This window comes from Scomber japonicus, chromosome 19 (assembly GCF_027409825.1).
Source record: "Scomber japonicus isolate fScoJap1 chromosome 19, fScoJap1.pri, whole genome shotgun sequence".
Lineage (NCBI taxonomy): Eukaryota > Metazoa > Chordata > Actinopteri > Scombriformes > Scombridae > Scomber > Scomber japonicus.
Genome location: NC_070596.1, coordinates 11491621 through 11510400, shown reverse-complemented (window position 1 = coordinate 11510400; position 18780 = coordinate 11491621). Strand labels below are relative to the sequence as shown.

General features: G+C 40.6%; 1 protein-coding gene across 1 annotated transcript in view; it reads right to left on the bottom strand.

Annotated features, from left to right (window-relative positions):
• Positions 1–1804: 1804 nt before the first annotated feature.
• LOC128380448 (A-kinase anchor protein 2) overlaps positions 1805–18780 on the bottom strand; it is a 74352-nt gene continuing 57376 nt past the window's right edge. Inside the window, exons 9-15 of the mRNA XM_053340262.1 lie at positions 9419–9640; positions 8870–9223; positions 8491–8589; positions 8262–8363; positions 6697–8158; positions 6324–6502; positions 1805–4222 (exon numbers count right to left, since the gene is read on the bottom strand). Coding sequence (XP_053196237.1) covers positions 4085–4222; positions 6324–6502; positions 6697–8158; positions 8262–8363; positions 8491–8589; positions 8870–9223; positions 9419–9640 — 2556 coding nt within the window. The 3' untranslated portion in view covers positions 1805–4084. The remainder of the gene's footprint in view (positions 4223–6323; positions 6503–6696; positions 8159–8261; positions 8364–8490; positions 8590–8869; positions 9224–9418; positions 9641–18780) is intronic.

Here is an 18780-nt window from a genome sequence, read left to right as displayed (position 1 = left end):
AGTGTGTGTGCGTGTTTGTGTCATTTGGGAAACTTTTCTCAGCTCCTGGATAAAATTGCACTTACATAAGGATCCTTTTCATCATTTTTGGTGCAGCAGGTGCAGATTTTTTACATTATCACTATCTGATGGGTGTGTGTTGTGTCTCCTGTGGGTTTTAACAGTGAGGAGATAACCACATACACCCAAAAGAGAAAGTGAAACATGTAATTACAACAAGAAGGCTATTGTTAGGGTTAGACTGCATTCAGAAAAAGGAAAAATATGAATATTTCACAATTTTTGAACACACTTTAGTTTTTCTTTGCAGACATGTTCTTCATTTTGAAGGAACTTTGATAACCTGCAGGTAATCCATCACAGTTTGTCAGCTAATGATCACTTTTACTATTGATTCTGTTTCTAATAGTAACAGTATTGTTGGTCCATTAGTGACTTAAACAATTACACAGACATGTCAATCAATCAACTAATTATGACGGTTGAGAACTCTTCTCTGTTGGCTTATTGAAGGAAAACCCAACACCTAAAATTAAAGAGTGCAGCTGCTGCACACAATGGCCTGAAGGAGCACTTCTTTGCACTTAACATGATCTAATAAACAGGAAAGCTGACTGTTATATATCTTCCTGAACTCAAGTGAGTTTTTTGCTTGTTGATTTTCAGTCCTGTAATAATCTAAAAACTCACACCATGCTTAGGAAAGACATTGATAGCGTATTGACAGCATATGATATTTAGTTAATTGCCTAAAAATGAAAAAAAAAAACACTTAGACTAAAAGACACAAAAGAATCACACAGAAATGTACAAGTTTTGTTTTTAATGAGAAAATATTCATAATATGTATAGTAGGTGTGTAATTGTGAGCCTTACATGTGCTATAAAATAACAAAGCAGAATATGAGCATACAAGTGGTTAACATAGGAACAGAGGTTATATACTGTATAATAAGATTGCATTATCACACACACAATCAGTGTGAGTCCCGCACTGAAGCTCGGGCACTTCTGAGGGTAAAAACAAGCTACCAGCATTTCAAATGATAAATAAAATCATCTCTGCACCATGAATTCAAACAACAAAAGCATAATAATAATAATAATAATAATAATGAATCACACAATAAGAACTCCTCAGCGTGTACATGATGTCTGTTACCATTTTAAAAGTGTTTTTGTAATGAGAACTCCGACCGATTGCGTGGTTTGATTGTGTCCTTTGAAGCAGGAACAAGGACGGTGTGTGTGTGTATGTGTGTATGTGTGTGTGTGTGTGTGTGCAATAACAGTTTTACATTTTAGTGCGGCAGCTACAGTAAACTAGTGACTAAGCCATATGCTTTTGTTGCTTAAAACTCAAATAGCAGACGCTCAGCTGGCACCCAAAATAGGCCACTGTAAAACTATCCTTCAATACAAAGAATCTGTATCTGTTATTCATCCTGGGAAAAAAAGGTTTCATGTCATGTTTTCCTCCCAAATCTAATATTTCTCACAGGGAACTCAACATATGGGTACAACAGGTGCTTTTAATACTGTTTGACAGCTCAAATCCTGTTCTAGAAAAAAAGTAACCATATTCTCACTGTCAACGCAGCACAATGAGCCCTCATCTTAAAATGAAAGCAAACTTCTCAGTCTGCTTTGCGTCACGGTGTTTGAAAGTCCAAGTTGTTTGAAAGTCCAAGTTGTTCTTTTGTTTGTCTCTTAACTCTTGTGAAATTGTCATTTCAGCATCTGCAACACTGTACCTCCTTCGTGATCCTCTGTGCCTCTGCCACATGGCAAAAACATCTTAGTCTTTCTTTTTTTTAAAATGGGACACTAGTCCTTTAAATATTTTTTTTTTATCTCATATATTATTAAATGTATATAAAAACAAGGACTCTCTGGAATCAATGTGGGTTTTTCTTCTCAGGGGAAATGACAAATCACCTATAGGCACAAGTTCCTGGTTCTCACTTCTGGCTGGTGGACTTATTGACACTGCGGTTCCCTCACACAGCAAAACTGAAAGACAGCCAAGTCAGATCATTTGCCAAGAGAAACTTGCCCTGCACTCTAATACAGGATAGGATTGTCCTAATAAATACAATAAAGAATCATTACTTAGTGTTGAGGGTGACTGCGTGTCATTCTTTATGTTTTGTGCAAGTTTACCTCAGGGTACATTTATATTTCAGACAATTAGCTGAGGATTTTATTATTATTCAGTGTGACTTGTGAGAAAACAGGTCGGAGCTTTGTTGAAGGACACTTGGACAGGACTTGTGACCTTTTGTGTACAGGAAAACCTTCCTCACCGTCCTCCTGACATTCTGATGCTGAAAAAAAAATCTCAAATGGCTTTAATTATTAGGAGAACAGAGACCGAAGAGTAGAACTATTTTACTACAGTTCGGTTAAAGTGGTTTAAAAATATCTCTATCTGCAGCCACACGTTTTCCAACTCATTTCTAATATTTCGTTTTGGCTATTTTGAGGCTGAACCTTGTTTTCTACACCTGGACAAATCCACAGTATTGTCACGCTCACAGAGGCCAGTAATGCAGTAACTTTTCATTCTTTTGACAAAACAAAAAAAATTACATCATCCTGTGGACTTTTGTTGTCCTTCAAAACAAAAGCACACTTTAAATTCTGTAATAAAAATTGAACTCCCTGTCAACCCTGCCTCTTAGTGAGCCTTTCTACTGATAGTCAAAGCTTTTATTTCACTGCGTGTTGTGTTAACAAATAGGAAAGGAGTTTAATTCCCTGCATACAATTAGTACTTCTTAAATAACGCTTAGGCTGACTCATTTTCTCTAAATAACATTCTGTTTTGTTGTAACAACTTCTTATAAAAAGCATTTTTTCAACATTTTTCATCACGCTTTATCCTCAGCTAGCAAGGTATAGCAGATACTGGAATCTCAACGTACATGTTCATATATCAAATACACAGTCCTACCTCAGTATAATACATGGAACAACTGCTTACATCAGAAAGCACAAGTCAACAAAGCGACATAGCCAGCAAAAAGTAGAATAAGTGATTTTTTCGTTAGAATATAAAACCCCCGACCCAGCCCTTTAAATTCATACACACACACGCGCGCTGAAGTGACGCAAACATGACCCGCAGTTAGCTCCCCTCCTCCCTGCTGGTCCAGAATAGTGTTTGCGGACAGACTTTCTATCTAATGTGGTTGCTTATTTCCTCTACCGAATCTGTAGCAATACGGGATAGAAGATAAAATACGTCATACATATCGTGCATCCAACTATTACAGACGGTCTAAGGCAAAGTCGATGCTAATCAGAAGTCAGTTTTGCAAGTTTCCTCACGAGCGTTGAAGGATGCTGACCTTCAAGTCGGCACTTAAGAGAGATTTAATGAACTGCAGATGCCTGAAGGTAATGCAAGAGCTCCAACTAACATGTTGTGTGTTATGTCTGTGCGGTGGCACTGCAGGATGCACATAATAAATGGTTCCATTTGGTTCAAATCCCTGTCTCCCTGCAAGTCGATTCTGAAAGTAGCGTGTGTGATGAGGCCTCACTAATACATCAGGATTGGTGATTGGCGTCATAATCAAGCACACAGTCACCGAAACCCTCCTCAAAAAGTCTCAGGCAACCTCTCCAAATAAAATCTTCAGATCTCAGCCCCTATTTCAATAATGAAAGTGAAAATCCTATGAATATTTAACTCATTCAGCGTCTATCAGCTCATAAAAAAAAATAATAATATTTAAACTCCTCTTAAACCACCGTAAAACCTTCCAAAGTGTCTCTTGCGTCACTGATCCTTCCTCTCCAAACTCACCTCAACACTTCAAATGTCTCTCACATACTTAACATACTCTTACTGCCTTCAATCTTCAGGTCCAATAACATCACAGCTTCACCTCCTCGGTGAGCTCCCATTGGTCGAGCCAGTGGGTCATGTGATCATCAGAATACTATTAGTAGAATAAATACTGTGTCTTTCCATGTCTGTTTTTTTCCTTCTCCTCTCCTCCAATTTGCTTTTTCCTTCAGTCTCCTCTTCCTCCTCCTTTCCACTCAGTCCCCAACTGTCTCCAAAAGGAGCAGTTTACTCCTCCTCCTCCTCCTCCTCCTCCTCTTCTTCCTCTTCCTCTTCTTCCTCTCCATCCTCATTGTTGTAGATGCCGGCTTCCCACTTCAGCGCCATGTCGCTTTTTCTCCTGGTGACACGCGTGGCCTCCAGAACCTGTCCAATACAAAACAGCTAATGAGATGCACGCACATGCTGCTATGTACTGCTAAAAACCCATGCGTAAGGCAACACAATCACACCAAAGTGACTTTAATATGGCATGCAGCGTATGTCGAACACTGGGGGAGCGCTTGGTGAAACCGTCCTGCAGTAAATCTTTCACCAGTAATGACCTTGAGAATGAAGCGCACCTGCAGTATTTGACAATAAAAAAAACAAGTCATTTTATTCAATCTCTGGGAAAATTTCATGCTTGAACACCACAATTGTTCCAAGTGTTATGATCCCCATCACATTCCTCTTCCTTTACACACTCAGGCCCAAACACACAATCATACTTACAAACACATAAAAATGTCTTCACAAATCTTTGTGTGCAGGAATCCAGGATTACAGGGTAAAGGTGAAGTGGACTGTGTTAAGTCTGAATACTATAAATAGCTAAAGTAATGCTGATAAAAAATAAATGACTTCCACCACACTAAGCACAGTAATGTTGTGGCATATGAACATTGACCTCACCCATTTTATACTGTCAGAAAATATATTTTTTGTCTTAAAGTGCCATATCCTGTGACATTTTTATACATCTTTAGTGGTGCATGGTGATTATCTACAAGAAGAAATATGAATGTTAACATTATATATAAGTGTATCGTTCAATAATGACATAATACAAATATGTTACGTAATTTGTTTGGTATTATCATCATCATACCCGTATCTAATCTTTTTAAATTGAGCACATATTTTATTTGGAATGTTTGTGGGAGGGTTGGGGGGTTAACTGGTGCTGTGTACATTTAATATGTAGAAGGAATGTGCCTAACATATGTGCATGGGGGAGGGGAGGGGTCAAAGGTCACACCAAATCAATGGACAAGCACATGCAGCACCAACACCACAGAGCAAGAACAATAAAGCAGTGAGACCACAAGCAGACCTGGGACCAGATTTCTATGTTGTCTAGTGTTTCAAACAGGACAAAAATAAGATATAACTAGATGAATTGGCACAGGTTGGTTCTTATTGTTAACTCATCTACACGGTTGTTTTTTTTAAGGAGAATAAGAAAGTGCCATTGTGAGTCTCCGCTCTTAAAACTGCTCTGTATTTGGGAACTTTTTCTCTTTTTAGTTGACCTGAAAGCCAAATGGCCACAAGACAAAATACGTTGTTCTGTGAGACAGAACACTGTTAAGTCTTAAATCTATAAAACAAGCTGTACAGAAACAGCCCATATATACAAAAGGTCTGACCCAGGTCTGACAGTAAATGCAATTAACGGAGTGGTGAAGAGGTTTGGGGTGCGACAGGTACCTCAGTGGTTACCTCGTTAGCCAGCAACAAACGGGCATACTGACCGACCAGCAGGAGAGAAGCAACAGTAACACATAGTCAACACGTGATGTCATCATGGACAAACAATAATAACAAGATCAGCAACAGCAACACTGCTTTAAAATGATCTGTTCAAGATACATTCAGATAAATATCTTGAAAAATGAATGATCACTGAGCAATGGCATGAATGTTGTTAATTTTCTTAAGAATTGTTTGGTTGTTGAAATGCAATATTGCCCTGAATGATCTGAAGTGTATCTTTGACTCCCTAATTCAATACTTCCTTTTTCTTACTAATGACTAAGCATTAAAGGCCTTATTTGGGTACAAACAGTGGAAAAGATGCAGTCAGTACAGAAATCCCCTCCTGCAACTGCGAATTACTTTCACTTCTCCAGAATGGGAAATCCCCTATGGTGTTGTACAGTATTTGTTCATGCCAATAGAACATGGGTGGTGGTGGTTTTCAACAGAGCTGATATTACAAAATCCCAAGACCAAGACCAACAAGTACGTGATGGGTGATGAGCTATGAACAACTTTGTGCAACTTTCACTCACTAAGATTGTGACATCTTTTTTCATGCCTTTTTTTTGGTCTGACGTTAAACTGTCGTAAAAATGTTACTAGCTGCTGGTCACTAAAAAATATTACATTTTTGTCAAACTGCACATGAAAAAAATCATTATTATTATTATAACATTATTACATTGTTATTATTATTATTATATTTTCCAGGTAAAATACTTACACTGTTGTCATCCAACTTCTCCCTCCTCTTCACCTTGTGTGTTTCATAGTCTTCCATGAGAGTCTGCATGTAGTTTTTGGGTCGAGATCCTCCAGAGTCCTCGCTGCCAGCATCAGACAGGGCTCCTTCTGAGGGTGATGGTGAGACAGGTGGTGCGGGGCGAACCTTCTCGATCTTTCCTGCATTGAAGAAAAACACAAACTCAACAAACATACTGTAAGTGGTCTATTGAAGCGATTTTCTCATGTAACAGGACACAAGAGAAAAATGAAATGTGTGTTTTGTTTATATTAAACACAACAACCTTGCACCTGCTGTCTCATAGAGGGTCCAATGACAAACAATCTTGCAAAGATTTACAGTATAAACTAACCTGGTGCTGTCCTTGCTGTCAGTGTGAGTCTGCTTGGCAGACTGTTGCTCTTCATCTTATCTGCTGGGGATATAGTGGTTGGCCTCATCCCCGTCCTTTTGGGTCCATGACTGCTGCTGGAAGTGGTGGAAGGTCGGGCAGTGACGACAGGCTGCGTCTCCCTCTGTTTCTTCAGCTCTTCCTCCCTCTGTTGAGCTGCTCGGATCTCCTCCTCGATCATGGACAAAGTCCGCTGCTTCTTGGAGCGCAGGCGGAACGGGCCGCTGGCTGCAGACTCTGCCTCAGGGCCTCGTGCTGCTGCTGCTGTGCTCCGCAGTTCTGCCGCCTCTGAATATTTACTGAAGTAGCTGAACTCGGGTTTCTCCGGGCTTGGAGGGGAAGGGGGACGGTAGACTGGGGTTGGCCTGGCTACAGGAGCTGCTGCAGTCGGGCCAGTAGCAGGAGCCGGAGCTGGAGCCGGAGCTGAGGAAGCAAGCGCTCTGGCGTAAGAGGACTGGATTTTGATCCTGGGGCCCCCGTCTTTGGGTCTCTGTGGTGGCGAGATGGGTTGAGCGGGAGGTGGAGAAGGCGTCTGGAGATGCGGTGCTGGACTGGAGGACTGTTGCTGCTGCTGAGCCTGCTGTGATTCTGAGGCTGTCTCTTGGAAAACCACTCTCACCTCTGACTGCCTGTCCGGCTGGGGGGACGGGATGGATGGAGCAGGGCTGGAGGACACAGGTGACCGGAGACTGGGGGCTCCAACTGAAGACACAGGGGAGGAAGAAACTGGCACTGGGCTGTTTGTAGATGGTGAGGATGGAGAGACAGGGGTGCTCAGCTGTGAAGAATTCAAGTCAGGGAGCGATGACTGCCACTCCTCTCCATTCTGAGCTGCCAGGGCATTTTGGATGGCACTTTGGACAAGTACCCCCGCTTGGTACTGCAGCTCGTTATCTGTTGGACTGCCACTGGTCTGCCCGTTGACTGGCGTGGTAGGCTGGGGAGTAGGCGGTGACACAGGTGTAAGTGGCAGTGGGGTCGGGGGTAGTGAAGCCCCGCTGTCAGAAACATTATCCAAGCTAAACACAGTAGTGTCCTGAGAGCGGAGAGATAACTCGTCCAATCCTGAGTCAGACTCCTCTGGGTGATAGCCTGGGTGGAAGTGACTCTTTTCCTCGTCCTCACGCAGGATTGTCATCACAGCTCGAGCACAAGTAAATTCTCCTCCAATTCCTTCGTCACACCAGGTCACGTGACTCTCTCCAGTTTCGGCAACAACGTCAACGCTCCCATGGCTGCTTCTGACTGTTGATTTGAAAGGTTTGGCGGAGTACAGGTGAGGAGCGACGTCCTTCTTGGTTGATTCCCCTTGCAGAAACTGCTTTCTGGCAGACGAAAAGTCGATTTGTTTCTCCACGATGTCTTCCTTCCTGGATAGATCGGGGTCAAAAGTTACCACTGAAGGAGGGCCTGACAGCTGCGGCTGCAATAGAGATAAGAAGGTAGAATCCAAAGGAGAAAGTTACAATCATGCTGAAATGAAAAGATAAAAAATATGTTATGGTGCCTTTGCTTGTGTGTTTTACCGGTGTGTATGCATAAGTATTAGTCTGTTTCTGCTGTTTCCTCTCCTGGTATTTCTTGAGAGACTCAAGCTGATCTGCATCCAGCTGCTCCTCCAAAGGAACCTTGAACGAATGAATGAATGAATGAATGATATGAATGAATGGACAAATGAAAGAACCAATCAATTAGTTTGACAGGACAATAATAGAGTTAACATAGAAAACAAGACAAGATTCAATAATAGTCTACCTCCTGAGGAGGATTCCACCAGCGCGTGGCGATGCCAGGGTTTTTCTTCACTGCCTGGTCTTTGATCAGCTCCTGACGCTCACGCTCCAACTCCTGTACCTGATGGGTGAAGCAACCCAGGAGAAGACAAAGAAGAAATCATCAAATCAAAATCGCTTGCTTTACAGTCTGTAATTTCTTATGATTTGATCTTAAGTTATTGTATATATGATGTGCTTTTAATCACAATTTACATAGTTTGTGAAGAAACAGCTTGTCTTCTTGTTTCTAGTCTATTATACAATCTTGTAGCAGATATTAATCATTAGTTGTGTTTTTGTTACTATGTGTCTGAATATTGTATTTCTATCAGCTGATACATGATCTTATAGCCGTTTACCTCCTCTGAGGGTCGTCTCCTCGTCACTCTGACCTGCTGCTCCTCTCCAGGGGTGAAGAGTTTTGCAGGCCGTCGCTCCTCCTGAAATGCTCTCAGCTCAAACTTGGCCCTGCTGCGGCCCGACTCATCGGCCTGCACATGCCCGTTGGTCCTCACAGGGGACTCCTCTCCGTGGAGGAAGGTTGTTTGTCTCTGTCCCTCCACAATGATTGACTGGTGATTGACAGGAGAGGAGGCTGACACGCATACAGAAGGAGAATTTCCATCTATGGTGATTGGTTCAGATGGGGAGGAATTTCCATTTGTGGGTGTTTCTGAGGCGGCATCTAACACCTGGTCCAGGTAGCAGATCTCCTGAAGACACAGCAAATAAGCAAATACAGAAAAGTGTAGTTCAGTGTTCAGTAAATTCAAGACCAGTAAACCAGTAAAATAAACTGGGTCAGGTCAAAGTTTTGAGGGCGATACCTGCTACATCCCAGGAAATAAAACAAGAAACGGAACATTTAAGCTGAGTGTGTTCATTTTGTACTGAGAATGTCTGCATACCTGCACCACCTCATTGTCTGAAGTCTCTACTTTCACACCAACTGCATTGTGGGGTCCGTTACCGGGGCTGTTGAAGCAGCCATGTTGGATCTGCTGGCTCTCCAGTTCCATGGTTACGGGCCTGTCAGTGATAACGCTGACCGATTCCTGGAAACTGACGCTCTTCAGGGCTCGCTCTTTCGGTATTGTGTCACTGACATCATCGGCTGCCCGCCACAATTTCTGTGTCAACAAGCAAATAGAAAACATGCGGTTCACATACTCTGTAAGTCGTACACTCTCATCTTATGATCAGAGTATTTACAGCAACATTTGCTCAAATCAAGAATGAAAAGATAACCTGTTTAACTTAAGGCTTTAAAGAGGTCAGGATAATAGCTCACATACCTCAGAGAGACACACATTACACACATGAATCTATCTGCCTGCATTGCAGTAGTACACAAGAGAGAAGAAAGTCTGCAGTAGCACAAGTGTGTTATGACTGGTTCCCACCACTGTGGGGCACCAACCTCCATGCTGCTGCTTCATGACAGATCAGGAGCACAATATCCCATGATACATAAAACTATTTTATCTTTGTCCATACACCCTCACAGTTCAGTGAATGCATCTGCTTGCATAATGCCTGAAATTACAGAGAAATAATTAAAATACAGTAATCCTTCCTTCCTCTCATTTCTTCTCATATGCTATTTGATGACACCAAAGCTGGCAGGTGGGAAGGCAGATCATTCACTTCATAGTCTTTGGAGATTAGGAAGGCATCTCGAGTTTTTTCTAATTGTGTGTGGAGATTACAAAGCTTTATGTTCTGCTTTACTGTATGTCCATTAAAGCCTTTTTAGTCTCTCTTGATTAAAGATCTGAGTCTGACGGTGTTCCCTGTAATCATTGTGCATTTTAACATAATGTATGTTTTGGACAAGGTTTGTCTTAAGTGCAGCACTGGTTAAGTGAACTGTCAACAAAGATACAATAGGTTCTGCAGCTTCAAAGACATTTAAGCAATGACACCTTTACATTTGCTCTGTTATAAATATTCACTGCCCCAATCCTCACAACCGCAGCTTTCCACAGAGCAGCTTCACTGATATGAAGTTCTGGGTTCAAGGCCACATTGTGAGTTGTTGTTAAGAGAGAGATGTCTTCCAAAACCTAAATTTCACTGCTGGATTAGAAACAATCATTGTTGCGGTCACATAGCGTGAAGCAACTTATTGTGTAATTGTGACATGATGTAATAAGCTGTCATGTCATGTCACAGTTGGAAACAAAAAGTGAAATGAAACCTGTGAACATATAACATGTACTATAACAAAGACAAGTTTAACTAGTTCATAGAATGAGGAACACTATTATTCAATGATGTAATAACAGTTAACATAATCACACTGATAAACGTTACACAATAATCACAAGTTAATGCAACACTGTGATTTTTTTTCGTAACTTTACTTTCGTACATTATGTGTTATGTTTTCACACAATTTTGTGAAATAATATATACTTTTCTTCTTTACTGACACATTCATTTATCTATCATTAAACCCGTGACCTTCCGTTTTTGTAGTTCATCCATCCGACACATTCCAGACCTCATGGTAACGAGTGGGTACACATACACACTCTTGACTTTATTGACCTTTTTTATTCATAGTGGAACACTAACAAAAGAAACCTCTATTGGCTTTCTGTTTTACCGCCTTGTACTCATTACACCTCTATTCTAAGGATGTGTTTACTTCCATGAAGGAGTTGTTGACCTCTGTCTTTGTGACATGTGAGAATGTGTGTGGGGATTTAATGAGGATCGCTTCAGTGAATTGGTTCACTATTCGCTAAAACACACACAGCCATAAAAAGTCTCTCTAATTTAACTTCCCTCACATTTCCAACTTTTTGACACACTACTGGGCTGTTTGAAGTTCAATCTTCACATTTAAGTCGAGGCGTTTTTGCAGAATTTGAAGTAGATTTCAGCTGGACTTGGTATCGACATTCAAACAATGGCCTCGCCTTAAATCTAAATATTATTTCCCCTTATCTACCCCTCATTCTTTTCTTCCCCTTTCTGTTTTTTGGTCCTCATCGCCTCTTTTGCTGAATTCTGTCTCTCCCCGTCACTGTTCTTTTAGCGTCTCTTTCCTTCCTCACTTGCTTCCTCTTTAACATTATTATAGTGAAGAAACAGTGGTCAGTGAAGTCACATGTTGGATTATAACAGCCTGCCTCTCCTCATACTGAGGCAACACTTTCCTTTACACTCCTCTCTCCTCCTCACTTGTTTCTTCAGCGCTCTCTGCTCATGTCTGTTTCTACTGAGAGAAAACATGTTCCCTGAGGGCATTTTGGTGACCCATGTGGTTCAGTCACATGTAAATTCCTCACTTGAAGTAAATAGTAATATATTAGTACATCAGAATAATACCACCAAATTCTCTACAATTGTAACAAATGTCCTAATAATGTCAAAACATGCAGCATTTTAATCTGTTTTGTTACTCTGGGTCAGTTATTCTAAAATAAAACAGTTTCAATTCTTATACAAGTTTTCTACTTGCTGTATTAACACAGAAAGTGTGGCAAACAGGATATTTCAAAGAGAGGCCATCAACAGAAATATTCATTAAAAATACAAAGAAAACAAGATGATGCCTATAGTTTGACTGAAAGTAAGTCTATCTCTGATGATGGTGCTAGATGAATAGTTAGAGGATCATCAAAGCTCATCCTGAAGGGGACATGAATTTGCACACAAATTTTGTGACAATACATCCAACAGTTGTGGTATTTCATGTAAGACTGACTGACTGACCCACCAACAGACAGACTAATGTCACTATCCCTGTACTAGCATGGCTAATAACAACACTGCAGCACACAGTGATTTAGAAATGAGACATATTTTAGAACCACTTTCACTGCTCGGTAAGCATCAATGGCCTTTCTTAATTGGTTGAAGTCACAAGCTATTTATCACTTTTTCATTTCAGTAAAGGGAATTCTTTGTTTAACCAAATTGTGATTGACATATTGGTATTTTATTTTCTCCTTTTTCTCTCATCCCTCCTCTCATTCTCCCAAACTCTGCCCATCAACAAGCCAAACGATTTTACACCCACTTAATGATATTAGCAGCCATGTGATGACCAGCTGTCACTTTTATATACACTCACACGAGGAAGTCTTTGGTCTTGCTGCATTTGACCCATACAGTAAGTGTATACTGTACGTGGGCATGTGTAGGGATGTGTGTGTGTGCGTGTGTGTAGGGGTGTGTGTCAAGCAGGCAGGACAGTACAGAGGGGGAGGATATCCTGTTACTGCCCGAGGAAAACAGTACTACAGGAATGTCTCATATGCAATGCTATTCTGCAACACACACACACACACACAGACACACAGACACACACACACACACACACACACACACACACACACACACACACACCCACACACACAGAAAACATTGTGGTGCAGTGGTGCATGCCAGTGGGAGTCTGTTCTTCCAAGTGTGTGTAGCTGTATAGCAGGTGTGTATGCATGTGTGTGTTTCTGCCTCTTGTTGAGGTGAACTGACATTCCAGACATAACTTGCTGTCCTCAAGGCTTGGACTCTAATGCTTTTGATGAAGGACACTGTACACCCTGCCTGGCCAGCTAAAGGAGCAAAGTGTGTGTGTGTGTGTCTTTATTAATGTGTGTATACATACTCCATGATGTGTTTGAATGTCTGGAATGTGTAATAATCCTTGGAGGGGTATTTAAGTGTCCAAAATCTTATAAATCAACATAAATGGCTGTTTAACATGTATATGAATGTAAAACAGTGTTAATAGTCATAATAATCCCACACCCTCAGTTATAATGTGTCTACTGTGTGACTGTGTGAGTGTGTGTGTGTGCAATGAGTTTTTCCAAAAAAGGAAAAATCAGCAAATTACAGCTCTATTTTGGGGTTAGGACTTTGGTGTAGAGTTTGGAATCAGTGTTACATTGTTTAAAGTTAGTTTTTTGGCGACAAGTCCAGCTCAGAATAAGGATTAGGTTGTCTCAAGTGGGTTAAGGCTATGTTTTAACAAATGATTTGAGTTCAGGGTTAATCATATCATCAGAGTTATGTCAGGGTTTAACTGAGGGTGTTGCGTTATGTGCTGTAACAGTTTAAGTATCTTTCATATTGGGTGGGAATCACTGAATTCATTGGAAAGGCGTCAGAGCAGCTGTAATAAAATGATGACTGTATGTGTGAGTCAGCTCACTATTACTGTCTAAATGCTAGTCCATTCTCCGCCTGTCGCCATTCCCATCACATCTGGAAATACTTATGCTCCAACTGTGATGCACCAAAATCACAATCGCACACACACACACACACACACACATAAACACCATGTATAAACATACACACTCGGCTGCATGCCTGAGACGCTGGGGGGATTGGGGGGGGTGGTGGTGTAAACTGAAGCACATTTACCAGAATTCGAATACACCAGAATACTCCCTGGTGGGAAATGAACATTAAATCTTTATCTTTCGGTTCTCGCACACAAACACATTTCCCATACTTTCAATATCACGTCATACTCTTCTATCAGACATCACACTCCACTTTCACAATCCACACCAGAGCACATGGCCAGTGTGAAATGAAAGTCTGATAATGTAGCTACGTCCTCAGACACACATACACATGCACACACACTAAGCTCCTGTGTAGCCCAGTGCTCTGTTTCGTGGCTAAATATGATCCTGTGTAGTAACTGGAGCCTGCTGCTGGTTTAGCCTGGTGTCCTCATATCCAAACCGGCTGGATTGTGAACCCAGGCCAAACAGTGCTACCCACTACTAATTCATGATTTCAGTCAGTCTGGCCTCAAGACAGTTAGAAAGACAGTGATGGTTTGACACTTTCTGACAAGCTGAATGAAAGGCTAAACTAATATGTAATACAGTAGGTAACAATTTGCCAGTATCATCAAATAGACAGGTGAGCAAACTGAGGGCGCTCACACCTGGCATAGACATCAGTACCAGACCACAGAAGTTAGTTCAGTGAAGTGCGCAGTTTCTTTCCTCACAACATGTTGTAACATCTGGTGAGCCAGAATCTAAACTTCAGCATCAATACTTCATCTAATAAAAAACATCTGCTTGGGTATGTGTCTTAAAGACTTTTGTTTATTCTGACACTTCCTCCTCATTTCCGTTACATTATTCAACTTCCTGTGTAGTTCATGGATTTTTGGCATGCACATCATATTTGATTTAAAGTATTAAAGATAAACTGAACTTAATTTTTCTCAACAGCTTTCAGGCAGTACAAATGTTGTTGTATGATACCTTCTTTTGTCTCTTTTTCCTTATCAAACCAAAGTATAATGTATCTAGTAATTCAGAAGTTAAAGTAAAGTAAATCTTGTTAGTACTCACCTGCTGCTCTTACAAGTACCTTGTCTCTTAACAGTAGATTAGTCTACTTCAGAGACATCTGTAAATCCATTGACTGTTTTTCAAAACCAAGCTCACTTCTGTAATATTACAATAATTTCTACCATCCGTGTCTGTCTTCTTTTTTATTTAGAAGCTTTATCCGTTTTCCTATTCAGCTCTGTTCAGTTCAAACCTTGGTCCGTCCTGTTCCAGATAGTGGGAGTGCCGGACTTTTCCCTGGCCAAGCCTTTTCCTCTTCTTCTTCTCCTCCTTTTCCTCCCCTCCCGTCTCTTTCCTCTCCTCCACAAAGCCTCTCCTTTCTCAGTAACATTCCTGACTGCCGCTCAGTAAGCTGTGATGTCATGGGCTGAGTGTGTATGTGTAGTGTGTATGTGTGTGTGTGTGTGCGTGTGTGTTTCCCCAGACCCCCTCACGCACAAAGACCCCTTCTGTGGAGGCGTTTTTACACACACGCACACACACACACACACACACGAAAAACATCCAGCCAGTGTCTCCCACCTCCTCCCTTCCTGTGAGGACCCCCCACCCCACCAGTCCCCACCTTCATACGTAGACCACGTTGCTCACTTTTCCTTTCACCTACAGCTCCTGTCAAAACTCGGGAGACAGGGAGTCCATGATGAAGAGATGATGACTGAGGAAAGGCGGAGGAGATGATAAGAGGGTGATGGTATTTTCTTCTGTCATCATCAGTTTGGGATGTTGACTCAGTCCAACGTCAGAATTACACTAATGTAACCGGCTGTATTAATCTTTTCATAGAAATTCTAATGAAATGAAATCTGCTGCCTCATCCTGACATAGCTCTTATTTTATTATTAATGCTTTTAACTGTGAATTTACATGTCACAGGCTGGTCTTAAAGCTGTTTTATAGCTCTGTCCACCTTGACAAAAATCAACTTGTATGGGAAATCAAATTTTTATCATTACATAACATTACATAAAAAAAAATAGCACAAACTTTCAGCTATTGGCAACACAAACTTTCAGCTATTGGCAACACAAACTTTCAGCTATTGGCAACACAAAAATCCAGGAGTGGATCCACAAATTTGACATAAATCTCTCTTTTTTTTCATCTCAGGCTACCTGTATGAGTACGTGTCCTGTGACTGTGTATGTGCTGGGTCATAGGATCAGGAAGGAGGAAACAAGAGCTGACCTGGGTCATGATTCACTTTCTCTGCTCACAAACACCACATGGAAACACTTTCTTCGAATTTACAAGAGCAATTAGCAATACTGTACGAGCGGCTGCCAAATGATGGAGGAAGGTGCTACAATCGAGGCACTGATGCCAGAATTGAGTTTAGGCAACATGGCTATAAAGATTAGCTTTTTTAAGCCAAATGACAAAGCAGCTTAACTACAATATTTAGATATATAGATGTATTATTTTTTCTCTCTTCATTACTTCAACTCTAATTAGCACATTTCCTTCACTCTAGCATGTGTCAATGATAACAAAATAAACCAGTTGTTTTACACATGGAGGGACACTGGTCACTACAAGCATAATCATTAAATGTAGTAGGCTTTTTGCCACTTTATGTCCCACATAGCATTTCCTAATCAACAGAGAAATACTTTAAAAGACAATTTTGGGGGACTTCTCTTGATCTGTAAAATCCTTTAACTTTAGATTTATGAAATGATCATTTTACTGATAGTTCATTAGGAATCAGGGCCCATAATGCAACCACATGGGTGGTCTAAAGGTCAGAGGTTATTCTCTTCTGTAGCTACAAAGGAAACCGTGCAAAACCCAAGCTATGCATCCTGTCAGAGTGTGACAAACTGTTGTGCTGTTCACTACAATAACCATCAACCTCACAAGATACCATGCAAAAAACAGCAAAACAAACAAACAAACAAAACGATGAACGTGACCTGAACCTCTCAAAGCAAAACCCCTTTTAAAATGTCCTGCTTTCAAACGAGAAATCACAAGTTCTTGGTGAGTTCCCAAGCTAGAAATAACTCAGAGCCATATGATGAAGAGAAATCGGTCACAGAAAATTGGGACAGTAACCCAATTATTGTGTATGCACTGTGGGGGACACAAGTTCAATTACTGGATGGGTCGTAAAACACAAAGAGACTTGTGATGGTCATTATGACAGCGCATGTGATTTATAGAGGGGGAGAATTAAAGACTATAAAGTCCAGGAAGAGACAAACTGTGACAAACGAAGAGAGATATTATTAGAAGAAGGGCAAAGAATGAAGACAGTACATGACAGGACATGTGACGGTTTATTCATGTGCATGTGTCTCAGTGTGAAGTCACACAACTGGGTCAACACTATCGAGTCATTAAAGAGAAGTGCCCAGAGCAGACTTATGTCATAGAGGCTGATCATGATTGATCAGAAACACAGCAATGACACACTTAACACTGCAGCGTGCCACACATAAATGTCCATAGACACACCCATATACTGTACACACAGTACAAATACAATAGAAACACAGACAATTTTGCACATGCAGTAAGAAATGATGGTGTTTAAGTGAGTAAGAATGAAACAATGTTATGTTAATTACTTGTACTGTTTTATAATTAGGTCATGTGCCTCATGGCTGCAGGGTACACCGTTTGTTTCTCCATCTGTGTGTCTGCATCAGTTTAAATTAGCAAAGAGTATAGGAAGTTCACTTGTGAAACATAAGCACATTCACAGATACTAAAACAGTATTTCATTGAGGTCTTGTGGTCATGATTCACTGGAACATAACGTGGTTGTGATGGTTATTAAATCTTGAGTAATTAAAACTGTTTTGCATGTTGAGTTTCATGTGTTCCTAATTCTTCATGACAAATGATTCCACCCTGAAAGTTAAGAGAGGTCTAATAATATGAGAATATATGAATTTTAAAGCACTGTTTTCAAAATAAATCCAATGTGTTGTCTTAAATCTCACTGGTCAATTCGGTTGTGATAGTAAACTGAATATCTTTGGGTTGTGGATTGTTAGTTGGGGCAAAACATTACAAGTTTGTTTGAATCTTGGACTTTGAGAAACAGTCATTGACATTTTTCACAATTTTTGACTAATCAATCAGTCAAAAAAAATAAATAAATCAACAGATCACCTGATACTGAAGAAAATGTTAGTTACAGGTCTATTGTGGAGTATTTCTTTAGGGTGGCAATCGACTGTTGACGTATAAATTTAGCCCAGTCTGATGTGTGCCATACTAACATGTTTGACGATAATGTGATTTGGTGCCTCTCCAAACTCCTCAGCCTTGTTAACAATTGGCTGCTGCAGGTTTAAAATAAAACATGAACCAGACTGGTCTGACACTTACTTCAAAGTTATTTAAAGAATTATTTTGCCTTTTCCAGAAAAGGATGGAAGGCTTCATAGTGAAGTCATTCAACTACTGTACATTTAACTTAAATCATCATCAAATGAAAAGGTTTTTCCAGGCTTTAAAGCTCCATCAAACACAAAACTCAAAGCCAAAAGTTAAAGGTCAGGCTCTATTTTAGACCTGAAGATAATGATACCAAAATAAAAATATGGAGGTGAGCACTTTTAAGAAAAGAAGACAAATGATGCTGCAAAGTAAAGGAAGCAGCTGACTGGATAAAAGCCTATCACAGCTCTCTGGTCATCTAAACAGGAAAAAAGGAAGCCGTGCTAACTTGTATCCAAGGAAATGGCCCTCAGCACAGGAAATACACCAAAAACTTGAGGCCACCTGCGCCAGAACACACAAAAGCTCAGACTACGTCCAACATGCTGTTTAGGTCGTCGAGGTCAACATTCGGCAAGATAAATAATAATAATAATAACAATACTAATAATAGGTGAGATTTAACACACCCAAGGATGCTTTACAAGGGAGAAAACAAATAAATAAATAATCTGAAAGACAACAACAACTCA